Source organism: Haemaphysalis longicornis, unplaced genomic scaffold (assembly GCF_048455015.1).
Source record: "Haemaphysalis longicornis isolate Haplotype H1 unplaced genomic scaffold, Haemaphysalis longicornis Haplotype H1 scaffold_334, whole genome shotgun sequence".
Classification (NCBI taxonomy): Eukaryota; Metazoa; Arthropoda; class Arachnida; order Ixodida; family Ixodidae; genus Haemaphysalis; species Haemaphysalis longicornis.
Genome location: NW_027526348.1, coordinates 204,684 through 231,515, shown reverse-complemented (window position 1 = coordinate 231,515; position 26,832 = coordinate 204,684). Strand labels below are relative to the sequence as shown.

Below are 26,832 nucleotides of genomic sequence, written 5' to 3'. Positions count from 1 at the left end.
CTCTAGTGCAAGCTCTGCGCCAACTTTTTTGCCGACGGTGATAAGACCAATTTGCGTGTCATATAAGGAAGGCAAAAGGGCTATAGCTACAAAGGGAAACACACATTCCGCGACCATGTTCTCTGTCTCTGACGCACACACCTGTCTTAGATGCGGCTCGAGGGTGGCAGAGTTGAAGCCGATGATGAGGAATGTGGTGAAGACGCAGTAGGCGTCCAAGAGGATTCCCGCGTTGCACCAGAACCGGAGCATCTTCCCGCTCCCCTGGAATATCTGGTCCTGGTTCTCTGTGACGTCACAACGTGCATGCGCAAAAGATCCTTGGTCAAAGACAGTAGATACCAGGTGGGGTAGGGCACAAGTAAAGCGCTTGCTGTTAAAACGCCACAAAGCTATGCGCAATTTTGTCAACCACAACAAGCTTAGTGTGCAAGTGTGTATACCATAGTCATGACCATTTAAAGTTAGTTTTGGCAGCTTTGATTTAGTTTTATTTAAACAACTTTTCCGTCCTCTTTATAGGGCTCAACAGTTCGGACAAACGCGTTCACGCTTTCCTTCGCTCCTGGAAGCGTTTTGAATGCTGTCGTTATCGCCAGCACGGAGCTGCACTGCGTGATTTGCTCGTCGGAGCAGATCCGCCTTCTGTATAAGCTAGGGTGTATGCTTTGCTTTTGTGGCTTTTTTTAAAGAGACTATCAAATGCATTTATTGTTTCAAGTGCAAGAAAGTCGGCCAATAGCCGTTACACCGCTGTAATGACGTAATTCGAGCCCTTGACGAGCGCCAAGACCTGGAATTGGATTGGATTTGTAAACGTTCATTGGGCATAAAAGTGGGTGGCTTTCCTAGTCCAGATAGCCGCGAGCCAGCGGAGCAGCCTGGGCGCGAGCGATGTGAGAGAGAGAGAGAGAGAGAGAGAGAGAGAGAGAGAGAGAGAGAGAGAGAGAGAGAGAGAGAGAGAGAGAGAGAGAGAGAGAGAGAGAGAGAGAGAGAGAGAGAGAGAGAGAGAGAGAGAGAGAGAGAGAGAGAGAGAGAGAGAGAGAGAGAACTTTATTTAGTGGCCTGCGATATTGTTCAGAGGGTCAACGGTCGAGCCCAGCTTGGACCGACGGCGGCCTTTTGTGGCCGGGCCGTTCATGGAGGGGATTGCTGCGGCGGATCTCGTTGAAGCACTGGAGCTCCAGCAGGGATCGCTAGAGCCACAAGCGCCATCTGGATGTCTGTATTGGGGCTGAGCAGCGCGGCCTCCCAGTCTGATTCGTTGTGGATAAAATTGTCGGTCCGCATAGTGGGGCACTGCCATAAAATGTGTTGCATGTTGGCCCAGACTCCACAGGATGGACAGAACGGGCTGTATAAGCTAGGGTGTATTATGCTGTACAGTGCTGGGGAAGGGAGGGTGTTCGTCTGGATTTGACGTAGTGTGGTCGCTTGGTATCGAGTGAGTGAGGCGTGCGGGTGTGGGTAAATGCGTCTAGCGTCCTTGTAGTAGGTTAGGACATCTTGAAAACTAAGGAGGGGTTCTGAGAGCAGAGTAGTAGCCGGATGATCTGACGCCTGGTTGGTGAGCTCGCAGGCCAGCTCATGAGCCACCTCGTTCCCCTCCAGGCCCGAGTGGGCGGGGGTCCAAAGGAGACGTATGGGATGTGTTGCTGGTCCTCGCACCGTGAGCTGGCCAGCTCGCGCTCCCACTACTCAGGGGATGTGGAAGGGAGGGGGTTTGGCCAGTATGGGCATTCCTAGACCAGGTGGTAGGTGGTGCTCGGGACGGAGCAAGAGGGGCAGTTGTAGGGGTAAGTGGAGGGAGAGATGTAGTTGAGAGAAAATTTTCTTGAGCAAGTTTCTTAGTTATCTGATCGGAATAGAGCAGTAATTTTTGGCTGAGGTATTTCGTGACCTACTATTCTAAGTTCTGGGTTGTGTTTGTTGACTACGTTCCGAAAACATTTAGGATTTAGAAAAAAAGGTTGAAGGAAGTGTTGCAGGGTCCCTTTAACTGAACAACGGAACATTCAACGAGCAATGGTTCCAATGAATGATATTGGGCTGCGCACTTTCTGACACATTTGTATATATTGTGCAAGGTCCAGTTGGCACTTAAAATAAATGGCAATCACCATTGGCTTGTCACCAGGTCATCGCAACGGCTGGTGTAAATTATGCCAATTTGTATAGTTGGGCCGGCCCTAACGTACTGAACCGTGTAAAGTAACTGTTAACGGTGATGCCTCATGTATTGTGAGCAGAGATGCATGCTTGTAATCAAGCATTACATTTATAAACAAGAGAAGAGGGGAAACGGCACAATAAGTACGCGCCGAGGCACGCTGGCTTTGTAAAGCATTTCGGGCTCACTTGTAGAAAAATATATGCATGGGTTACGCCGGTTAAGCCTAACACAAATGAAAACCTTCGGGAATTGCCGTATGTATCTTTTGAACTGGCTTTACCGAACGCAAGAGGCAAATGAAGGTATAGCAGGCCAGTAACCACGCGAGAAAATCCCTCCGTTTGTAATGCTCAGAGGTGCGCGCATGGCTTAGATGGCGTAGCACATATGCCCCGGCCAATGACAGGGCACCGATCACGCACTTGCGCGAGATCTCCCCCAGCGGCGATCCAAGTACACCATACCACTGCGCTCGCAGCGCGCTAACAGAAACGGCAACAGCTTCTTAATTTCCTAGAGCACAGTTCTTAGGAGCCTGTTCCTGGACCGAGCGGTGTTGGCGTAACCAACCAGCTGGAGCGGGTGAAGAGCCCGCCGAGGGATGAAAGTACGACGACAGCGAAGGCAGTGTCACGAGGGAAGCGAAAGAACGATGGTAGCGGGTGGAGGAAATCTGAGGAGGATCGCACGGTGAGCGGTACTCCATCTGTTCCCGTCGCTGGGGGTGGATAAAAGTGGCACAGAAAAATAAGTGGTAGTGGGGCAGCCGCGGGTGGCGGCCGAGAGAGAGAGAGAACAACTTTATTGTGTGCCCGGTATGAGGTTGTGAGAAATGCTCTCACATTTAACACCACCCCTTGCATCCGACGTGTGCGCTCTTTGCGCCAGAGCAGGTTAAGTAGGAGGGTTAGAGTTATTCGAGGCGCCCTTCTTTAGGTACCGCCACATCGTTTGACCTGCTTGTCTCAGGCTGTGGAGAACGGTAGGATATATTTTCGCTAGGAACGGCTTGTGAAAGAGGCCAGTGCTCACCTGTTGGAGGCAGAAGCAGGTAGGCGAAAACGTAGCAGACGAGAAGGAGTGAGCCTACGCTGAGAAATGGCAGCATGAAGCCACCGACCTGGGTATGAGAAAAGGGGACGAGCAGGCTTTTGTTTAGTCAGTTTGGTTTAATATTGTGGTTTTGAACGCGCCGAAGCTACATCTTGGCTATGGGGCTCCGGATTAATTTTGACCGCCTGGGAATCTTAAACGTGTTCCGAAACCTAGACACAGGGAACTTTTAGCTTTTAACCTCCATCAGAAAAACGGCCACCACGTCCGGGATCGAACCCGCGTCCTTGGGCTCAGTTTTACTTAGTCCAGCATGTACACTCCATACTTCAATTACCGCCTTATGCCAGCTTTGTACGCCCAGTTTTAAAGAAACAACCTCTCGCTCAAATACGTTGCCGATGACGCCGTGGTAGTGGTTTTCTAAATTCGGCTAGTTAGTCCGTTCGTTGCAGTTGTAGAACCCTTTACACCGGGCTGTCGAAAGGCCTGCCTTAACCGTTGGGGATAGCTCAGTGGCTAAGGCGTCATGCTACTGAGACCGAAAGTGTGAGTTCGATTCCGGCCTCGACGGTCATTTTATTGATGGAGGCGAAAAACAAAAACGCTCGTGTGTCGATATTTCAGTGCACATTGAAGATCCCCAGGTGGTTTACATTAATGCGCAGCCTTACAGCCCACGCAAATATAGCTATGGCGCTCAAAATTTGAGAGATTTACGCCCTCCGGTTAGCAGCGCATTGCAGCGCGGTGTCACAAGCATGGTTTTGGCACACTGGGCCAAACTGAGGTGCCGAATCATGAAGAAAAGGATGAGTTTAAAGGAATAAATTTAAGATCACTGGCCACCCCATTGCGCAGATAAAAACTACAGTGTGTAAGTATACTCTAACGAAATAATAATCCCAGTGCGCGGGTGCATGCTTCGCGAGTTATTCAATGAACATGACTTCCCAACAATTATTACACTTACAGCTCGGTGTTGATAACACCGAAAGCAGCTGCGATAAATGCGATGAAGGCACATATGTACCTGCCACTTCAAGGTCGATGTGCTCAACACGACACTGCTTCACTGCCATAATTTATCCCGTAATGGAATAAGCAAAAATTTCAGCATGTCATTCAATAACAAAGTAAAGCAAGCAATCGATAGATCGATCGATCGACCGATGTAGAGACAGACAGACAGACAGCCAGACAGCCAGACAGCCAGACAGACAGACAGACAGACAGACAGACAGACAGACAGACAGACAGACAGACAGACAGACAGACAGACAGACAGACAGACAGACAGACAGACAGACAGACAGATTCTTTGTAACTGACTTCATATAGGATACCGCCGACTGTGGGCCCAGCAACAAGACCAACTCCAAAAGCCGTTTGTTGCATCGACTGCAAAAGAAGGGCAATATTGGTGTCAGTCACACACACAGGTGCAGACGTAATGAAGCAGTATCTGCTTGCTCCTCTGCGGAACTTCTTGGTCACAGCGAAAAAGCTTGCCAAAATTTCGGGACCTTTTCGAAATTGAGAAATTTTTTGAAAATTTCGGCCGCCACTGTCACATAAATCTCTCTCCTTTCTTCTACACCCACCACTTACGCTCTTTGCCCTCCGCCCTCGTCCCTACACTACAAGTACGATGACGTTATTCGCGTTAAGCTTTAGAATGCGAAGTTCGCTCTACATGGCCCACGTGTTTTTGCTGGAGTTTCAAATAATGTTTTCCAAGCTTAAGATGCCTGTTTTGATAGTCTGGTTGGTTCAGTTAGGTACTCATTCTTGCCAGGATTAGAGGGGTGCTATTTGTTTTTGCGTTGATCAGGAAACATCTGGATGTACGGATTGATATTGAGGATTAAGGTGCACCGTTGTGTTGAGAATTACGTCGTGGTTTATGCACTACCATTAGATGTAAACAGCGGTGTAAGAGGACGGAGCTAGAAAACCCCGAAGGTTGTTTCCTATTTCGCGCCAACTTAAAAACCAGGCAATCTGATTTAAATAAAAAGACTGTACTTGTCCTAGCGTGGTCGCAAGAGGGGTATGTGCTAGTTTTATAACAATGTAACGAAGTGCGGTGGATTGGTGCTGTCGTAAACACCTGGCAAAAAGTGAATGTTGGGCCATGAGTGCTTGCGCTCACTGAATGCGTCCTGCATCGGCGGCAATCAGGCGACAGGCAGTTGATTCGGGTAACAGACAAACAAATTCTCGCGTTAAAGTAGCCCCCCCCAAAAAAAAAAAAAAAATTGGGCCCATCTCCCCGCGAGGGGGACTCGAGTAAATGCGTCGCATAGGGGGTGGGTGTATTGCGTTAACGTTTAGTGTTTGGGGAGTTGGTGGTAGTGAATGCGTTGTATCAGCAGCTTCTTGACGTAGTTTGAATGAGTCAAGGATATAAGGCGCGTTCGTAGCCTCCCATTCTGTGTCGGCTTTGTGGCGCAGTGGGTAGAGCACCATGTACGTTGCGTTCCGCCCGCAGGGTCGAGGGATCGAAACCAGGCGCCGGATAGTATTTTTTTTTATATAGTGTAGGGGGAGGGGTGCGGACAACGACGGTGCGGACTACGACGGACGTCAACGCGAGTGGAAGGAGGAAACAACTTTATTGGGAAAACCAGCCGCGAAGCGTCAACGCGAGTGACATCGTGAGTTACTGAAATGCTCTGCATTTAAAAAACTATCGTCGTTAAGAGATGATACTGAGACGAAGACGTCTGCAGCTATGCCCGTCGGAATGCCGCAGATGTGAAGCTTCGTGAGGGTTGGAATTAACAATCGTGCGTTCTGCATGCAGCGCTTGCTTATCAATTGGTGCTTACATATGAGCTGGCCAGAGATTTGGGGAACTCCGCGGCCACGATGGAAAACACTGCTGTCTGAAAGGCGGCCGTGCCGAGCCCCTCGAAGACCCTGACGGCGATGGCGAGGCCCAGGAAGACTGAACCGGGTGGGGACATCTTCAGGGACCTGGGGAGGAGGACGGGCCCGGAATAGGGAGGAAAGCATTGCCTTCACAGGATGGGGGCAGCAACGGTACAACTTGGCACGAACAATATGATTGGTTGACATGGATATGTTGCTTAGCCTTGAGCAGCATTCCTTTGTTTTTGTTTTTTTTTTTGCCTGTGGCTCGCAGAAAGCACTGCGAAGTCTCGGTATGTATAGTTACAAAATGAGGGAAAACTGGGATATGCAGTGGAAACTGAGACACTTTTTCAGGACACTTGAAAAAATAGAGACGGAGGTTCCTGAAAACGCATTTTCCAAAATTATCTTGAGGAAGACAAGTTTCTGTGGGCAGCACATCGTGACGTGACTTTCGGGAAAACGTGATACCTGAGCACGTATCAAATGAGTCATTGCACTCGGTTTTGAGGGGCAATGGAGGATACAAGTCAGGAAGTTCTCGAGTGTATAAGGGTTGAAAGTCGGGCTAGTTGGATATGGTGCATCATATAATATAACAGCGTACAACTAAACAGGACGGGGACACAAGAAGACACAAACAGAGCTATTGTGTCTTGTTGTGTTTCCGCCCTGTTTAATTGTTCGCAGTTGTTTTTTTTTTTATCTGCGGTGTACGCTTTTATAGCTGGTTTATTCTGATGGCACTGTTCATTTACTTTTGTACACTTTCCTTGGGGCACATTATTGCCTGATTACAGCTGCTCTACAAGGCCACTACCTTGAACTGTATTTTGCCTCGCCCGACAGAACAATGGGCCATATTGTGTATCGATTAATCATGCTAGACAATTTTTACTATGGCTTAATATGTTTGCCGACATCGATCTTCACCGCTTGTCTACACCTTGAGTACAGCCGCTAGCCATGCACCTGTAGGTTATCTTGGTACCCTCATGGAACAAAGTTAGCCTTCAGATGGCCTTCGGGCCAAATTAAGCGCGCACCACGACTTTTCTCTTTTGTCTTGAGGATTAAATCATTTCGTATACTCTATATATGAAAATCTAGAAAAACATCCACACACTCACACACTGCGGATCCGGACGTTTCGGTGCGGATATTCTGGCTAGCGGTCATTTCACTGCATGGATACTTGCGTGCACGGGCACCTAGCTCAGTGCAAAGCATTTTGACACCACCACTTTTTATGGTTGTCGAAGAACGTTCCGTGCATGTTTTTTTCACCTACGTTTACGCATTCATATAACTTTGAATATTTTAGTGCTGGTAGCGCAGTATGGCAGCTTCGCTGTCTTTGATGATACCACAGTAATTGTCAACCCAATTGAACAGCACGTCTGGGCTATAAGTGAAACTTTTCATGCTAGAAGAAAGAAGGGCAAGTGGGTGAGTGATGCATCTGTGTGGTGAATGGGTGAGGAATTTGGTCTCTTGTCCGGTAGCAAAGCGTAATAACTTGAGCTCATTCTGTAAGTATTGAAATTCACTAACGGTCTCTGTCGGACATCGCTACTGAGCAGTGGAGTGAAAATGTGGGCCCATCTGACATTGGTGTCGTTCTCCACCATAGTCCTCTGAAATCTCAACGCTTTTAACAGCGGCGCCGTTGTAGGTCGAGCCTTTTCGTCCGTCTGCTGGAGGTCGTGCGTCACGCAGATATTGGAGCAAGTTTGCAGATCCACAGATAAAGGGCGCAGCGGTTTTGCAGGGTCGGGTTTCCCTCCATAATTCCACCGCTGACGTTTAGCTGCTGATACCTTTGCGCGAGCCATAGAATTTGCGTGGCGACGGCGCTGCCATTTTAGGGCGCGAACCCGTTGACCTTCGAGCTGACAGACGGGAACTATGGCTCCGCTGCTTCAGCAGATTTCGCACTAGGTGGAACTGCGTTCAATCCACCCCCCCTCCCAATGCAGAGTAGCTGGCCAGAGAACTTTGTCATGATGATCTCGCTGTCTTTCCTTTCCTTAAATTTAGCTTCCCTCTTGTTCCCTCATTGTACTCAACTAATACGTACGCATCCACATCAATTCCACACACCCCACTGCCCCAAGTGTGGTCAGCTGGATACTATATATCACTCTCTTTGCGAGTGTCTTGCTGACCCATACTCCCCACTCTCCTCCTCATCCCACTGGGAGCAGGCCCTGGGCAGCTCCGAGGAGTCCAGCCAAGTGATGGTCATCTCCCGAGCTCTGGCGGTCGCGTCTGACCTCTGGTCCTCCGCCACCCCCCCTCGCTAACCCGGTTTTTTAAATAAAGTTTTGTTCTCTCTCTCTCTCTCTCTCTCTCTCTCTCTCTCTCTCTCTCTCTCTCTCTCTCTCTCTCTCTCTCTCTCTCTCTCTCTCTCTCTCTCTCTCTCTCTCTCTCTCTCTCTCTCTCTCTCTCTCTCTCTCTCTCTCTCTCTCTCTCTCTCTCTCTCTCTCTCTCTCTCTCGTGTCGTGTACGGAGTCTCACATGTGAAACAGATTGTGAATTTGTTTTTCACTTGTAGTTGACAGTCTACTTTCGCTGTGATATGTGATCACGTGTTAGTTGTTCTTGCGTGTCCTTCCAATAAAATTTTAGTAGCGAATTCAGCACAGTGCCGTCGGTCCTCACTCTGTTGTCCTTGCTTACCTTGCGCTATTTCTACATCATAAAGGCGAACGAACTATATATAGCCCAACTTGGCGTTGTCATCCTTTTACAAAGGCAGAGAAGGCATTAAGCGTTTCAGCAAAAAAATATCCGCTGCAAGGGCGTGAACACAGATGAACTACCAGGTCAGCATTCACCAAGTTCAGCTGAGATAAAGTTGGGATCGGTCGTTAAAACTTGAAAACTTTCGTCGAACGTTCCAGATTCAGCACTGACTAAGGTTCCGGAGATAGTCTTGGAGCCCTCAAGCGATAGCTAATCCGGTTTTGAGCAGCGGAACGTTGAAGAGCATGTTAAAGGTGCCCACTTTACTGGTCATAGAGCATCGATAGAATAAACGCAATAAATGCATGAGTACTTTACCGTTATAGATTGTAGAGTGTAAAAAAAGGTTGACTGGCAATTATTGGGGATTTTAAAATACGCAGACATTTTTATGCTGTAACCCTAAGGAGGCGACGGTGTCAAACGCCCATGCACCGGAATTAACTTGCGCCGAAAACCCCACTTTTGCAACAAATTGCGAGGTTATTGCACACTTTTTGAGAGTAATAATAAAGTTGCTTACCCAAAAAGTATGGACGCCATCCCAACGTAAAACAGACCAGAGAGCAGCAGAAACCTCGGCTTCACAATGGCCACCTGAAGGATACACATTTCCACTAAATTAAATTTTAACTGTGGCTCACGTGTGTCTAGATTACGATGTGGTAAAAAGAGCCAGATATAACGCCCTTTCGCCTCAACTGCCCATTCATAACCTTCCCTCTTCCTCCCCCTCTACTCCACTTCCTAATCCCCTCTCTACAATTTCCCCTGTCTTTTTCCCCTATCTCTCTTCCTTCTCCACCCCTCTCACTCGTAGTTTGTAGGTCACTGGCTACATACCAATTGCTAAGGGGCCAATGACCCACAGCCAGCCCACGCTGGCTGTGAGTCACTGGGCTGGCCTGGGCTGCGCTTAGCCCAGCCCAGCCCAGCCCAGCCAGACAGCCAGCCAGCCAGCCAGCCAGCCCGAGCTGAATTTTTCCCATAAATATAAAACACATCGAAATGTTGCAAGCGTAATTTTTGTTCTGCCACGCGATGTTCGCTTTTGCTGCGGAAGGAACCATCGTGTGGGGCATTTTTATGGACATGACGTCAGCAGAATAGCTATTTTGAAATGTCTGCATCTGAGGGGGATAAACTCAAAAGCCTGGAGGTAACGCGAAGAGCAATTTAAAGTTCCAGAAAATTTAAACATTACTAAGTCTTATTTAGGATGTTATTATTCAAGCATTCCTAACATAGCTAGATATTAGCTGAAATCTTAAAGGGGTTCCTAAATGAGGAGGAGGTCAATTGCGACTCGGTTTCGCACTAGTCCACAACTCACCAATTTGGCGAAGATTGGAGCGACGAGAAAGATTGTGAGCTCGAACACGCTGAAGACAAAGCCGCTTTCTGTGGCCGATACACCTTTGATTTGTGCCTGCACAGATCGCGCCGCGGCGTGGAACGCACGGCGGGACAATTAAAACGTGTTTTGAACTCCCCCATCCTCCAGAAGAGAGATCCTGCTCGAGCATCGGCTTAGCAGGAGATCACCATCACCCCTCCCCCCTCTCTCACACAAGAAGGGAAATGGTGTTACTAAGACAAATTGACCGAACCCACTTCGGGGAACCGCAACTTCACACAGGTATTCTGTGAAGTCATGTATTCTCTGCCGTCATGAGAAGGTTTTCTTGAGTATTGTTTTAAATTATGTACACCGTTAAAATTATGCTGCGTACCCGCCTTGAGTGCAAAAAAAAAACCTTTTGTCTTGGTATTGTTCGGGTAAAACTTCATTTTGCGAACTTTTTCTACTCTTGTCACGGTCTCTACCTTTTGCATAGTATATATGTTATCATTATACTGCTTTTTTGTGCTTTGCCATTGTTTTATATAACCAGCAATTCTGTTGATACAGTTTGCCTATGTTGCCGTTTGGTTTGTTTTATGTTTATAACTTGATTCACTGGTTGTTGAATGTGCTTCGCTAGTGCTGCTGCCGTTGTGCTACATCAGGGACGGGGCCTCCTCAGGAGGCCCGATCGGGCTCGATCAATCGGGCTCAATCAAATGGGCTCAAACGCCTTTTGCCCCGTTTACCTCGGCAGAAGATTGAACATTATACTATTTTGGGTGGTGTACTTGTACTCTGCTCAAACAAACAAACAAACAAACAAACAAACAAACAAACAAACAAACAAACAAACAAACAAACAAACAAACAAACAAACAAACAAACAAACAAACAAATAAATAAATAAATAAATAAATAAATAAACAAGCAAGCAAGCAAGCAAGCAAACAAACAAACAAAACAAACAAGTAAACAAACAAGTAAACAAACAGACAAACAAACAAACAAACCCTGACATTTGCAAAGTGCCGCAATGTCCGCCCCTGCGATCACTCGGGAGGTTTACTCAGTATGAAGAGCATAACCTCGAACAGTGGATCCACGGCCCACTGGGAGGCCACCCTGTTCAAACTGCCTCCAACCTGCCAGAAATGTCTCGGGGACCGGGTACAGGGCCCGATCATCGTGACTCATCATTAAGAATCACAGCCCCAATAAAAATTTTCCCTCCCTCCCTCATTACTTAACGTAACGACGAAGGAAACGTACACGGCGTGAGATTAACGTAATAAGCCTGATCTTCTTTTAGTCATGGTATTTTTTTTTACAAGGTCAAGATAATCCCCTTACAGGTCCCATGAGATGCTACACATTAACAGACATGTTTTTCTTGTTGATATCAGTGCTGCAGGACTTTTACAACAATGTTTTCAGACCGCCGGTTACGCCGTTATGGCGTTACGCAAAGCAACCAAATAGCCTCCTATCAACTTTAATATTTGAGCCTGGATGGAAAGGAGTGGTGGTGGTAAAAGAGCATAAGAAGAAGGGAAGCCGCAGAGATTGAGATCTCCTCGGTACGGGCCTTATAGAGCCACAGCAATGCCTGTTTCTGGAAAAGAATATTGATGAAAACTGCTTCGTGCAGCCGAAAAGTGCGCCCAACGCGTGGCGCACACTTTTATGCTGCCAGAAGCGTGTGTTTAACTCTGATGGGCGGTAAAATGGTCTGCCTTTAATTGAATGCATAAACGTCAATCGACTGCTTGGCATTATAACAATTCTCTCAGTCACCTAGCTGATTCTGAGCTTAAAGGCCCTCCCTCAGAAACTTACCCTGGTATTCTGAACACTTCCTCCACTCAAGCCAGCAGTGGAGGAGATCCTTGAAATCGATTTCCCCATGCATACGCACTGCGGAATCCTCCCCTCAGCCGAGTGGAGGGAGCAAATGGAGTGGAGGAGGGACTCAGAATACGGCCCTTATTAGTCTTCTCTTCCACTCTGTCTAGACACTGAAAGAATGCCTTGTAATGCTTGCACGCTTTGGTCCAGGATAGTAAAGATTCTACATAGGGCCTTTGCCACTATCAAAAAACAATACCAGCGGATTCGTGAATTGCTGCGCAAAATTTTAAGGCACAACATTGCTCTTAATTTTACCGGTTTATTTTCATTACGCACCACACCAACAAAACGTGACTTCGGTTCGCGCACAGCATCATGAATCGAACCAAAAACTTCGCCATATATCGAAAAACTGCGATGCGCTATCAAGACGCCGGAGAGATAGATAGAATAAACTTTATTTTCTGGACCTTCACTGAGAACTCCACAGTGGACGGAGGTGGTTCCGTCTTCATGGGAATCCATATGCTGCTCTCGCCGCCTGGCCCCTGGTGATAGCTGATCCTCCAGGGCGGGGATGGTGAGCAAGATCCTCCATCTCTCGTTAAAGGGTAGGGTGGGGTTGGTGGGGCGAGGCTCAGGTAAGGAGGGCGGGTGCTTTGGGCTAAGCCTACACTCTCCTATCATGTGCTGGAGAGTGCCGTTTTTTTACAGTTTACAGAATGGGCAAACTTCAAATCGGTTTGGGAACATGCGGTAGGTGAGGGGGGGGTGGGGGAGGGGGGTGCGGAAAGTGTTGTCTGGATTTGCCTGTATATAGTTTGCTGTTCCTCCATGAGTTCTGCGTGTGGTGCTTTGAGGTTCCGCCTGTCATGCCTGTAATAACTAGTTATGTCCCTGTAGGTAAGAAATGGTTGGTGTTTCGCCTCTACCGCGGACGTGGCCCGGTAAGTCAGTGCTCGGGCCTCCTGGTGGGCAAACTAGTTACTCTCCACCCCTGAATTGTCCGGTACCCACACAAGTTCTGCAGTTTTTTTCGAACGTTTTTTTTTTCTCTTTGAGCACTCGGAGGGCCATCCGGGACACCCAGCAAGACTGGAAGCTTCTGTAGGTTTGCTGCGAATCCATGACCCCTTTGGCTTCGCCCTGCAGAATATAAGGGCCAACGCAATCGCTAATTCCTCTGCCTCTTCTGTTCAACGTTCTTAACGCCAACGGGTGCACATGACAGCAGCTCTTGTGTGGTTGTCACTGTTTCTGTTGACCGGTTCGTACCTTCATTCATGGAGGCGTCCGTGTAGATTACTCCTTCCTCTTTTGCTAGCAGCCTGCTGAGGGCACCAGCTCTTTCCTCCCGCCTGCAACCGTGGTGCGATTAATTCATGTTCTTTGTGGTCGGCTTGGCTTTGATGGCTTCCAGCCATTCATTTGGCAGCTGGTCTCTGAACTCAGATGTCGTCGCCCTCCAGCCGATTTTCTGCAAGATGCGTCTACCCGCTTTTGTCTGGCTCAGCCTTAGCTTCTGATTGGCGAGATGTGCCTCAATGAGCTCGTCCACCGAGTGATGCAAACTCATTTCCAAGAGTTTGCATGTAGACGCGCTTATATATGAACGGCAATTGCTCGCTTGATGGCTTTGCGGGAGGCCATGGGCGATGAAATACTAAAATGCGTCGACTTGTGATCCGGAAGCATGGGGTACATGCTGTCATGGTCACTGCGTACCCGCGGACAAACTTAAGCATTGCCGGTGCTGTAGAAACGAAATAGTTGCAAGATATTTTCCACGAGGCAGATTGTGTGGCGATGCGCTGATGTTAAAAATCGGGAAACAATTATGCTGGCTGATAACGGGTACAACGGAGTAAGGGAGGACGCGTCGAATGCAAGCAGGATGTCCGTTATAGAAGCGAGAACGTATTCTTTCCGGAACCGGGAAGCGGGTTGACAATGACACACAGGTTGCAGATTGGGGCAACACTCAAACGCAACTAGTGCGGGGAGCGAAGGCGAAAGGAAGCGCCGTTACTCTATTCACACACCACGAGCGGAAGTTCGAGGCGGATGAAACCCGTGGCACTCAATTAGGGCCGAATGTTCAGATAAAAAGTCACGGGCCGAAATCGGGTCACGGGGGCACCAGGGCAGCACACTGAACCGAACGGAAATGCGGGGATGGCCGATAGCAGCGCCCGCAGGCCAAGGCCAAGGGCAGCAAGGGTGTTTCCATCATCGAGATACGTTCCAGCCGAGGGGCAGCTGAATGACGACGTTCTTGACGTCCTTACGAAATTTTCACTCACAACAGATGCGTACGCACTCTTGCCTACTACCGTCTTAACAAGGAAATCATAGCCTTCTAGACTGAGCACGTGTGACCGGTAGGCCGTTGATTTGCGTGCGGTCAGACTCATCCATGCTGCCTTACCTGAAAGTGCTGCGCTGGCTAGTTTTCTATGGTGGGGAGTGAACTTGGAATGACGGGGATTCGCGACGTTGTGGCGAAGGGGAGCGGGTGATTGGTGGCGTATCAGTGAGTAGTTACGTGAAAGGTTGGAGTTTCGTACAGCGGAAAATCGAAGAGAAATAACCACTAAGGAGAGGTAATTTGACTGAGTGAAAGAAGATCAGGACCAGCATTGTCGGCAGCAGCGCGCGATGTGACCGATGCAGATTGGCCGGGAGATCGTCTGTAAGTGTTGTTCCCGTACTAGGGAGGCGAAAACAGGCGCGTAGCAGCTGATACAAACAGTACCTGGGCGTTATGGGTCTGATTTAAGGCGCTAACAGGAGGGTTGTAAGCTGGACTAGTTTAGTTGGAAAGACATTCTTGGATGAAACCAGCGCGAAAAAACAAAGACGAAAGAAGTGCAACAGAGCAAGGACCAGCGGCTGTCCTTGTGTTGCACTTCCTTCGTCCTTGTTTAAGTTCGCGCTGGTTTCACCCAAGGAGCAAGCAGACCGCAAACCCCGGTTTTCCATCGCCTGACGGAAGGCAGGAGGCGACGGATGTTTTTCCAGCGGCCGGCTACATTGCTCCACCTCTCGACGGATCAGTGTGGTCAAGGCCTCCGATGGGGATGGTGAGTGGACGCCGTAGCTGGTCTTCCCATAGGTCGCTGCTGTAATCGAAAGGCGGTCAAAGTGCTATGAATCCGACTACTTTTGGCCTCTTCGGAACGGCTACATTCAGCACTGACGACGTTCCCACTTGTGCAACTCTTAAAGACGACCAAGGTGGAGGCGTCATCCGCTGCTGTAGCGTGAGCTACACTGGCCGAGGTTGAGCAGTTTCGCGTGGCTCCTGGAGAGCCGTGCTGCGCATGCGCGAGGAGCCGTGACGTTTCACGGCGCACAGCTGGCTCGCTGGAGCCGCCGCCGCTGCGACTGGATTGAATTGGATTGGATTGAATTGGAAATCGTTTTAGCAGCAGTAAGCATGATAATCAGCTAATCTTATAGTCAGGAAATCTAAGAATAACCAGCTGAACCTTAGCTCAAGCTACGTATATCCTGGCATAGCCGAGATAAGCCACTGCTAATTTTTTCTTAAAACACATGTCTCACTTGCCATGTCTTTTGTATTGAGCGATCAAGTCAGAGCGTAAATGTGGGCTTGTCGGTAACGAAATAAGCGCACAGGACAAGCGCTATTCCGGTGTGCTTCTCTCTCGTTCGTGCGTTGAGTAGTTATTTTTCACAGTCGTGCGGTAAACTTTGTGACAAAGAGTTAGCACGTCCTGAGTGTAAAACACGTAAGAGTAGGTCGCAGTTCGGGCATGAGAGACAAGCTCTTTTCACCCCCAGCAACGCAGAAGCCTTTATAGAAGGGCAAATAAAGATGTTTTCCTCTCTCTCTCTCTCTCTCTCGCGACAAGTTGGGGACGTGTTGACGTGCCAAGAATGCTCTGTCGTCGTTTCTTTGCAAACGTCCAGCCAGCAAAGTTGACTTCATGAATCTTTAACCAAACTTGCGTCGTCATACCGTTGATATAAAAAAAAAAATTCCGGGAAGCTTGCACTCACGCGTAAGACTTCAATGGCGGAGCTATTGTAGGTGAGCATTACCAGGCACGTAAGTTTCAGTATCATTGTTTTTTTGCATCGTCGTCATATGCATCGAAGAGGTCGTCGTCTTCTTCGCGGCGAGTGGCGGATCCAAAGTCATCCTCAGCATTGTAGACTTCCACCAGCTCAACTTGCGAAGCTTGCATTAACTCGCGCAAAGCTTGAACCATAGCGGAGGATTTCTTTCTAAGTGAGCACTGAAGAAAAGATCACCACGCATTTGTAAAAGTTTGAAATTGTTTATCTACACGTTCCGTCGTTCCTTTGCACTGTGCTAGTAGTATAGTCATCGTCATGTGCATCGATATCGTCATGTTCCTCATGCCAAGCATTACATGCGCGGTAGCGTTTGACGACAGTGTTGGAATTTTTTTTTTTTTGCTAAAGCCACAGCGCGAGCCGGGGACACGGCGGTCGCCGCGAGGCACGCGCTCACGAGCGCTCCGCATTTTCTTGGTGTTTCTTTGTGCGACACCGAACTTACGGCTTACATTTACATAACAGCAGCAGCTCCGCTTTTAAAGGGTGGCATGAACGCCGGGCCCGGCCGGCTGTAATTGCTGACTCGCCGCATATATCCTCTGGGCCAGGAGGGTCAGTGCCGCAGAATGTGCCGGAACCGCGAGATGGCGACTACGCAAGAGCATGTTAGAGGGGCGGCCACGGACGCTGCAACGTCACCGTTTATGAAAATTCTCTGCTGGAAGAATGTGCCCCTGAAGCGTAATTCTGCGGTGGCCGGTAGATGCCAGCATCTGTTCAAAAACCACTGGCAATTGAGGACCGAAATATATTTGCAGCATTTACGCCCGAGGCAATGATTTGATTGATTGACTGATTAACGCGCCAACGCTACACGGTGATGAGGCACGCCGTAGTGGAGGGCTCCGGATTAATTTTGACCACCTGGGGATCTTTAACGTCGAGACAATGGCAGCGCAAATACTAGCATCGACTTGCACCGTACGCTAAACCTCATCTTCATCCCCCGAAATGACTCAACAACACTATTTTTGTCCATTTGGCTTAGTGTAGTTTGCGCCAAGCGTATTCCATAACTTCTTGAACTGTGCTCGGAGAGAGTGCAATGTGAATCACCTGCGCGTGCGCAGTGGGCGAGGCCAGCTCCTCACCTCGTGCGTGAAAAACGGTGCCTGCAGGGATATGCTGGATCCGAGGCAGAAGTTGCCGAACGACAACAGCCCCATGATGACCAGCCGACGAGTGCGTGACACCGCAGGCGCAGCATCTAGTGGGAGAGCATGACGGAGGGAGAATTAAAGCGGCCTGCCGTTTAGCGGGCGTCGCTGAAAACACAAATTTTAGGCTGACGTAAAGGCATTATTCAGTCTTCCTATTTATTTGTTCAAGTAATTTACATGACCTTCAGTGGGAGGGGAATGGTGGAGGGGGGGGGGGCGCAGAAATGATATATCAGAACAGATATATTGACTGTTAAAATATAAACACAGCAAACACAAAGGAAAAATACAAAACAAAATTACAAGGAGAATATTACAAATAGTACACGGTTAGGTGCTTCCATTTTTAACACATCTTGAACTTTGTCAGGTTTACTTCAGTGGCAATGCGTCGAGGCGGTTGTGCCCCCTTATAGCATTGTGCGAACAAAAGTGGGTGAGATGTGATGCGTGTAACTTTGCAACAATGCTAGCTTGCATTGCTTAAATAAGACGGCGGTTCAGTAAAAAAGGAAAAATAGCGAAGTTGAGTTATTGGCAAGCCTCCTGGGCTTTCCAGCCCGACTATTTTGCGATCTGGTTCAACGCCGGAGCTTGCTCTTGTCAGCCCCCCCCCCCCCCCCCCCCCCGGCGTTTAGCCGTTAGTTAAATCATTAGTATAAAATTGAAAAATCAAAAGGCCTAGCACGTGGAGCCATGAACCTGACACTGCACTTGTATTAAGGAGGACGTCGATCTAGTCATTACCGGATGTAACCTAAGTTCTGCAAGAAAGAAAATCTGCTATTTACGAAAGAATGTTAGGACGAATGCTAAGACGTTTTAGTTTGGGTAAGAGTCAGTTGGGAGAACCGTGTTTGAATGATTGAGAAAAATCCAGAAAATATTGTCAACCCATCTGATTATTATTCTTTAATAAAACGTGTTGGCCGAGTCGGTTCATGACTAAAATTGTAGGTTTAGCCCCGTAAAGGCAAGGACGGGGACGAGAAGTGACGGGCGTTAACCGCCACTGACTTAATTCCAAAATTGCAGGAGTATACACGAGCCTCACGTATACTTCTGGAATTTTGGAAATAACTGTGTTCATGCCTCAGCGGAATCCTTCAATGCTTTACTGATCACGAAACTGCTCCGTAACTCAATGGGATAGCTTCATATGCTGCATTTCGCCGCCGCGCGGTGGCGCCACTATTTCACTGAGGTTAAGGTCCCTAAAATGACCTTAAAGGGGTCCTGAAATACCTTCCGCCGATGCATGGATGTACATGTAACCAAATAAGACAATGTATTAGCAATCTCCTCCCGCAAGAATTGTGTTAAAGCGATGAGTATTAGCTGAGAAATCGTAAATCAAAAACCGCGCATTATCGTCGCGCCGCGTTTCCTCCTCCTTTCAACTTACTCTCCGCTGTTGACGGCGCGAAGGCTTCCCTCCCGTGATGCCGCGCTCGTCGGCGGTGACGTACTTCCGCTATCGCGCTGCTCATACTGCCGTCTGCTACGGGCAAGCTTTGTTGATACCTTGAATCCCTCACTCCGCTCAAGGCTAGAAAAGTGAACGAAAAATCTGGCCGCCTTTGTGCGGCGGCCTGGCCTTGCCCTTTCGCAGTGTGCGTTGCTGCAGGGCAGCACGTGACTTTCAATCGGCGACGAACTCGCAGCCGCTCGGGGTGGATCGTGCGCTCGATCCCTTTCATGCACCGCGCACTGTTTATCCAAAAAGCGCCGTATCAGATGTGGCCCCGCTGGTGCCGGGTCTTATTTTGCGGTGGTGGTAATTCCTGCCGGCGGCATGTGAAAAAGACATTTTAAACCGATACAGAACCCGTGCACAAAACGCTTCAATCATAGCCCCGTGTACATGGACGCGACGGGGGCGGGGTGAGTTGAGTGGCGGGTTCAGCTTACCTCGACGCGTCCGAGTTTATATATGACCCCGACCAAAGAATCGAGGTGAGGGGAGCGGCGGGGTTCCCGGAAAAGGGGCTACCGTATTTTCACGATTCTAACGCGCACCCTTTCTTGCTAAAAGGTAGCTTAATATTTGTGTGCGCGTTACAATCGGGCTCAAAACCGAAATAGGCTTTAAAGCGGCAAGCAGCATTCCCATGCGCAACGTACACTAAGTACCCGCAAAATCCAACTCAATCCAATAAAAACAATCCGTCAACACCACGTGAGTGAATTTCGGCGCACTGATTCCTCAATGGCATGCCGCATACCCTGGTCAGCTGTTGCACATTTTTTTGTGCTTCTGCTTAGCCCCTAACGCTTAGAATTATGAAGATCAAGGCACTTGAAATCGCAGGCAGCTTCAGTGTTCCCCCCTATAACTTTATTTCCAGCAGCAGCTGGATAAGCAACCTTGTGAAGCACAATTCATTTTTGGCTTCCAGAGGTGCATACGCCAAATAAAATCTCCCTTTTCAACGTACGTGGTGACATGTCTTTTCCATCTGCGCAGTACCGTCAGTGTCACACTTTTTTTTTCGAATTTCCCTGCGCGAAGTTACCCGCGCGTTACGATTGGGGGCGCGTTAGAACCGCGCAGATACGGTATTCTGCTCCCCGCGGCCCGCCGACTCAGCCCGACGAGAGAGCTAACCCACCCCCTGCCTCCGAGTTGACTGGACTCGCCGCGACGGCTCTCTGACCCACCCCGTCCGCTTATACATGGGGGGGTCGAGTCCAAAAAACCTGTTTATTTCGACTCAACGCGCCCTCGTCGGGTCAATGTAAACGGGGCTCATATGTGACCAGTTCAGCTGGGGGCGATGCGTGGTGGAGAGCGGCAACGTTGGCAAAACATGCTCCGGCGCGGCTCTTTGCTAGCGCTGGAGCGAGCGCCATTTCTTTGACAATCTCAAACATCGGTTGCCTTGGCAACAAGGCACAAACAGCCCCAGAAGTCAGTTACTGTTGCGTGATCCCGGTTCAGCTCGGGACCCCACCTCGCGACATGTGGGCACTGCAGGCGTACCACTCACTCCCATTGGGAAGTGTGAGATGCGTTTGGCATTACAGGAGGCGATGGTGTGTGTGTGTTGTGGACGCCTTTGTTTCGCGATGAAATGCGACGTTGTGCTTCTGCGGGTGGATAGTGCTTCCCATGGTCTGGATTATCTTTCTCGAGCGACGTACGACTCAACCTCGCATGGGGTATGTACAGTGTGCGTGGCTAAAAGCCATCTCGGCTTGCGCGCCAGAGTTAAGTGACTTGCTGTTCGTCCCCGCAGCCGCGCGCGAGGTGAGTGCCGAATTTACGACGGGCAGGAGGAGGCAACCCATCGTCTGTCAATCGCGGTTCAGACTTGCAACGCATGTTTTGACGTTGTGTTCGTTCGAAACGCATCTCTGGATTGTTTTGAAGTGGAATAAAATGTATCTGTCAAACCTGGGCATTCGGCTGAGGGCGTTCTCTGCGATTGCACGAAAGAAGTGCCACGGGGCTTCAACGCTTTCTTTATGAAACGTACTCAGGTAAGAGAATATCCATGTCGTGTTATGGCCGTGTTGCATTCAATACGAACGGTTAAGCGTTTGTTTACACTTGTTTCGTTTGTCGTAAAATGTCCAAGCACTCCGACACTCCGCTGGCAGATCAGCCGGCGAGCCGACGCTGAGCAGACGACTCATCTCTTTGCCGGAAGCGCGTGAAAAAGCCGCCCAATAGCAGGATGTCTAGCTCATGACGAACATCTGGGAATCGATGATGTAGACATGTGAAGATGGCGGCGTCCAAAAACACGAAGGAAAGGGTGAGAAAAAAGCGACAAACTTTGCAACAAAAGTGTGAGTAATACTTGGCCCAGATGACCTTGACGACCCAATCTAACGATTGCGCTACTTCATTTAGTGTGCTCAAAACGCCTTTCAGGGCCCCTTTAACTGAGGTCACTCCTCGGGCGGCGTTGCGCTGGCTCGAACTGCGGAGACGCGGCGAGTTGTGTTTGTTTTCTGCGGGGGAAAAAATGAAACGCGCATCTCGCGCTGTTGTGATGCGACTTAAGTAGTGCAACGACTATGCCGAACACGTGTTGCGTCTCGGGATGTCGTTCCTTGTACAACGATACAACAGAAAATGTTTCCTTGTTCTGTTTACCGAGCGACGGGGAGCTGCGTGAGAAATGGAGGCGCGCCATTCCGAGGCAAGAAACGGGAGATTTCAGCTTCGATTATAAGGGTGTGGCAGTCTGAGGGAGTGCAATTTGTGTGAGAATGAAAAAAAGCATTGCACCCTTTTGAGAGCATCCTGGACCTAGAATTGTACAAGGCTAACTTAAAGCCGGATTTTTGTCAGACCAGACAGGTAGTATAGCGGTGCTTGATTACCTGTTTGCAAACTTGTATTACCTTGCGTTCAGGTTCGCATGTAAAAAAAGCTTTGGGACGTCCTTGTGGTTTCAGTTTTCATATTTCCCCAAATTATCCCTTAGGGTTCGTTTTGTTTGTTTTGTAACCGCGCGTGGCCGCTTCCGGTTTTCTTATCTGGCGTTTCAACCGGAGTGCCCGTTTGCTCTTTTTGTCGTGCGTCCTGTCGGGCAATATTGTTTGATATGGAAAGGGTGCCACCTTGTCGCTAACTTGATTTTTTGTTTCTCCGACAATGTTCTCGATCCTGTTTCCATGGGTCTGAAATTAATAACGTTCCGAGAGTAATTGCATTGCAAACGCGGCGCAACTCACTTTATCGACGTTCATCTGTGCGCGTCACACTGCGGACTGCTTCTCCGACGTTTGTGTTTCATTCTAGTGTTTTGTAGAGTAGGAGGTCGCTTTAATAAACTTCGTTCAGAAAAGCTTTGCGTCATTCTCGGCTACGTGTCAATATTGTTTCCTCCGTGTGCTGTACATCGCAGCGCAAAAAAAAAAAAAAATGTACGCTGGACCACGCTCTTTTGTCTCCCTTTGTAATATAGAAATTGTTTTGTTGCGTGTGATAAAATCAGTTTTATTGTTCTTTTTTTGCTTCCTTTTTTTGCAGAGCGTGGAAGCGGAAAGACACACGGTGCAACATATATGTCTTCGTGTTCTGATCCTTCGCGTTTCTGCAGCGTTTTTAGATGCTCTCAAGTATGTACCCACTCATCGAAACGACGATACTATTAGGCTATATCTTGCAGTGTTCTGTGCATTCTGTGCGTTCCAGCAATCAACGGATTCATTGAGCGTAGTCTGAACGACGCGTACTTTTCGTTTCTTTCAGTTTTTTTATTGTATAATCTATAGTCCCGCAGCAGTCCGTGACTACGGAGCTACCGTATGTGTGGTATTTACAACTTTTGCTTTAAGAAAAGAAGCAATAGATATTTAAAAATCCGTAAACACGATGGCGCAGCGCTTGTGCCAGAAGAAGCAGAAGCTGTTGCCATTCGCGGCCGAAGTCTACGGTAATTTACTTGGAAGAATAAAGCCCCACTGAAGGCAGGTGATATACACAATGACTGGACTATTCATCGCTAACTACTACGAAAAAAGCACACTTAATCAGCGCGTAGACACCAAAAGCAGCGAGCGTTTGCACGCCAAGAGCTGGCCAATATGCCGCACGCGCGGCGGCGGTATGCCCTTCGTGTGGCGGTGGTGGCGCGTAGTGGCGCCCGTGGTCCCTATATGAAACGAGCGCCGAAGTTTCGTGACCAGTAAAGCATTTAAGGACTCTGGCCTCAGGCATAATTTTTGGTTTATGCCTAAGGTATAAACGCAAAATTTACAGGCATCTGGCAAGGGCGCACACTAGAAAAACCTATCTAAAAAGGCACATTTCTCGGTGTAGATTGATAGCGAGGGCTCACACACACATAATTCATTGTAGTCTGATACAGAACGCTGCAGCAACTTTAGATGTCATTACATACCCGGTTCCTTCAACTGTTTTTTTTTTTGCTCTAGAGGCGGCAGGCTGCGAAAGCTCAAGCAAAGGTAAATTTCACGGAAGTCATAGTGGTGAAATGTAGCGCAGAAAAAATCAAAGTGAACATCCCCCTCGCGAGGGGCACGATCAAATGCAGAGCATTTCCGCGGGGGGCGCGCCTGCAAGTCGTATGGATTACGTATTGGTTGTTGTTGTAATTGTTGTCTTCCAGCGTAGACATTGTCGATGAAGTCGATGGTGAAACGGGCCGTGAACCCCCTGCCGCGGCAATGACGCAACGTGGAGCGGCTATGACGCAACGTGGCGCGGCTATGACGCAACACAATCCAATACAATCCACTTTAATTCAATTCAAATCAATCCAAGCCAAGCAAATCCAATCGAATCGAATCCAATGCCCCTCGCGAGAGAGTTTATAGCGCCGAAATCGCGCCACCACACGAACGCGTGATGTTGACGTCACGATCACGCCACAGATGTTAGCGACCGGAGCGCGCGAGAACGACATATGTGGTTTAAGCGCGAACCGACCGCGGCGAGAGAGCGCGATACGAGCGCCCCCACCTGTTCTTGCGCGCGAACCGACTGTTGCTCAGCGCGAACGCAACGCGGCAAGAGAGGGTGTTGCGCACGTCCCCACCTGTTGTGCGCCCGAACCGAACGCGGCGAGAGAGGGCGTTGCGAGGGGAGAGAACGCGAGGAGGACGCGGGGGAGAGGGCGCACCTGTGGCCAACGGTTTGATGAGTCAAGGATATAAGGCGCGTTCGTAACCTTCCAATCTGTGTCGGCTTTGTGGCGCAGTGGGTAGAGCACTATGTACCTTGCGTTCCGCCCGCAGAGTCGTGGGATCAAAACCTGGCGCCGGTAAGTATTATTTTTTTATATAGTGTAGGGGGAGCGATGCGGACTTCGGACGTCAACGCGGGTGACATCGTGAGTTACTGAAATGCTCTGCATTTAAAACCCTACTTTTCATCCCCGTGTGTTTTTTCTGAGCTACATTTCACCACTATGAATAACCAACTATCCCAGTCAACAGCTTTACTAAGTTTCACGGAACACCGCGAGCATATTTTTGCTTTCGCTTGTGATAACTCGGATTACAAGTGTCAAACCTCAGCCAAATCTTTCCTTCAATGCAGTGAAAAGGAACTAAGGCCCGAGCTGAGAATTGCCCTCTCGAGGTTGCACGCCGTGAATTTCTCCGCGGCCAACCTTTTCTCCTGGAAACACCAAAGACACTTCGAGCATACGTGTCTATCACCTGCATTCCTGGCGCCAACTTGAAATTTTACTCTTTCTAGCACCTACCAAAATCTAAAAAAACCGGGTCATCTCCCCTAACGTGAAACCCGGGAGGGGCGAAGCATGCAGTGTATAGGTGTATTAAAAAGATGCAAGACTCCCTCTTGCCACATGGCGCGTGCTGATTGGGCGCCGGAGAAGCTCCGGTGGGAGGAGAAATCACGCGCTTGCTGAGGCAGTGGCGCCCTCTCTTGCGTTGAACGGGATTTAAGTAATTTGCATGCCCTATCTGCCCCAGTTTGGGGTGGTGGCAGGGGTCAACGCGAGCGCGGTGCAATGCCCGCGCGCCTCATCCTCGGTGATCAACGAAACGGGATGAGAAGAGAATTTATTATGAAACCCCGGCACCAGGTAAATATGCCTTCTCTTGCTTCGACCGACCAGCCGACCCGATTAGGCCCACCCACCGTACCTACCAGTGTTGCGGAATGGGCATCACCATTCCATTCCAATTCCATTCCGAGGAATTAGAATTTGTCGTGATTCCATTCCTTTCAATTCCTCGGAATGACAGAAGTTGGCCCATTCCGACTCCTGGAACGGATGGGAAGCTCAATTCCATTCCTTTCATTCCGCATCGTAAAAATTGCCTCAGGTGCTTTATGGAGTTGCCGAGAAACGAAACGTGTATCTTACGTTATCGTACGGGTTTAAAACTGCAAAAGTAAGCAAAATGTTCCACTTGTCACCCAAGTTGGCAGGTGTTACAGGTTGTTTACATATATCGTGCAGAACAACTACCCAACGCAGAAAATTACCGTCCCGTCCTATCTAAAGTAGAAAGAAGCGCGAAAGCTAAAAGGGCGTCCAGCTTTCGCTGAAAGTGCTTCTAACCGATCGTCAAACCTTCAAGCATGCCCAAATTGCAAGCGAAGAACGAACCCATGAGACAATGTTTCGCAAGTAAACGCAACTACGAACGATCTAAATGTATGTACAAAGTTACGTGGTTTATGAGATAAAGGTAAAGGTTCATTATTGTACTCCTTTTTCATGATCGAAGCGTGTGTTGTCTCATTTAGGCCCGTTCGTTTTTTTTTGCAATTTTGAAGTAAGCGTTTTGACGCAATGGAAGTCCAGTTTCAGAGAGACAGAGAAAAAGAGACTTCATTTGCGGTCCCCGGTTTTACGCACGCGCCGTGTGTAGAGACCTTATCAGAGCTTTTCGTTCGAGCGACCGGTATAAAGGGTAATGTAATAAATTTTTGAGAGAATGTGTTCGGTTCTACTAAGAAAGCATTCGCTTTAAAAAGGTTCAGTGTCGCACTGCCCCTTTTTGCATAATAAGTAACGGATCGAGTATATATTATAGTATTTGCATGTTAGTAGGTTTTAACGGTTTGTTATTGAGCGATGCGAGATGAAACAGGTATTACGCTCTTACGTTGATGTAGGCTTTTTCCGTTTCATTGCGCAGTCCGTCGCATGCTATCTTGCTATCTGATTTGCGTACCGTCGTATCAATGCCATTAGTATGCTGTGGATGACTAAGAGATATGTCGCGCGGAGCTTGCTCACATGTACACGTATTATAAATGCTTACTTGAATGATTTCAAGTGAATATACAGCATCGAGCACTACACTAATACTACTGTACCAATGCGAGAGACGGGAGGGCAGCGGCACAGAACACCTTTAACAGTTTTAATGCGTAGCGTTCTTTGCCGAGTACTGCTACACCAGAGCCGTGTAACGCCCTGCATTTCCACAAAAGTGCAGATATCGCGAAAGTTCCACCTGTAATCGCTGTAATGGCGTAAATGGATATAACTGGTCGCACAAAAATTCGAAAAACTAAAAAAAAAATAAGAGAAATATTAAAAAAATTACGGAAAATAGCGAAACGTGTAACGCCCTCATTTCCACAAAAATTTGCAGATTTCGTAAAAGTTTCAAATGTATTCGTTATAATACCTAAATGGAGATGATTGGCAGGACTAAATTTTGAAAAACTAAAAAATAAGAAATATATTGAAAAAATACGGGCAATGTCAAATCGTATACCGCATGCTGTTTCCACAATAATGCATCATTCGCGAAAGTTCCACCTGCAATCGTTGTAATAGCGTAAATAGACATAATTGTTCGAACGAAATTTTTGAAAAAAAATTAAAAAAGGAAGATAAATACAAAATAATTAGGGAAAATGATGAACCACGTAACGCCCTGCCTTTCCAAAATAATGCAGATTTCGGAAAAGTCCCAAATGTAATCGTTGTAATAACGTGAATGAAGATAATTGGTGGGACAGCATTTTAAAAAAAATGTGGCTGAAAAAAAAAACCACACTCACAACATTCGGCATAAGAATGCTACGCATTAGCAGA

The 26,832-nt window shown here is 48.3% G+C and overlaps 1 protein-coding gene across 1 annotated transcript in view; it reads right to left on the bottom strand.

The window, feature by feature from the left end:
• Window positions 1–141: 141 nt before the first annotated feature.
• Window positions 142–26,832, bottom strand: part of LOC144177905 (MFS-type transporter SLC18B1-like) — a gene marked incomplete at its 3' end in the record, with an annotated part of 40,650 nt that continues 13,959 nt past the window's right edge. Inside the window, exons 2-8 of the mRNA XM_077705495.1 lie at window positions 17,252–17,367; window positions 10,188–10,283; window positions 9,378–9,451; window positions 6,061–6,208; window positions 4,559–4,627; window positions 3,206–3,293; window positions 142–287 (exon numbers count right to left, since the gene is read on the bottom strand). Of these exons, the coding sequence (XP_077561621.1) occupies window positions 142–287; window positions 3,206–3,293; window positions 4,559–4,627; window positions 6,061–6,208; window positions 9,378–9,451; window positions 10,188–10,283; window positions 17,252–17,367 (737 nt within the window). The remainder of the gene's footprint in view (window positions 288–3,205; window positions 3,294–4,558; window positions 4,628–6,060; window positions 6,209–9,377; window positions 9,452–10,187; window positions 10,284–17,251; window positions 17,368–26,832) is intronic.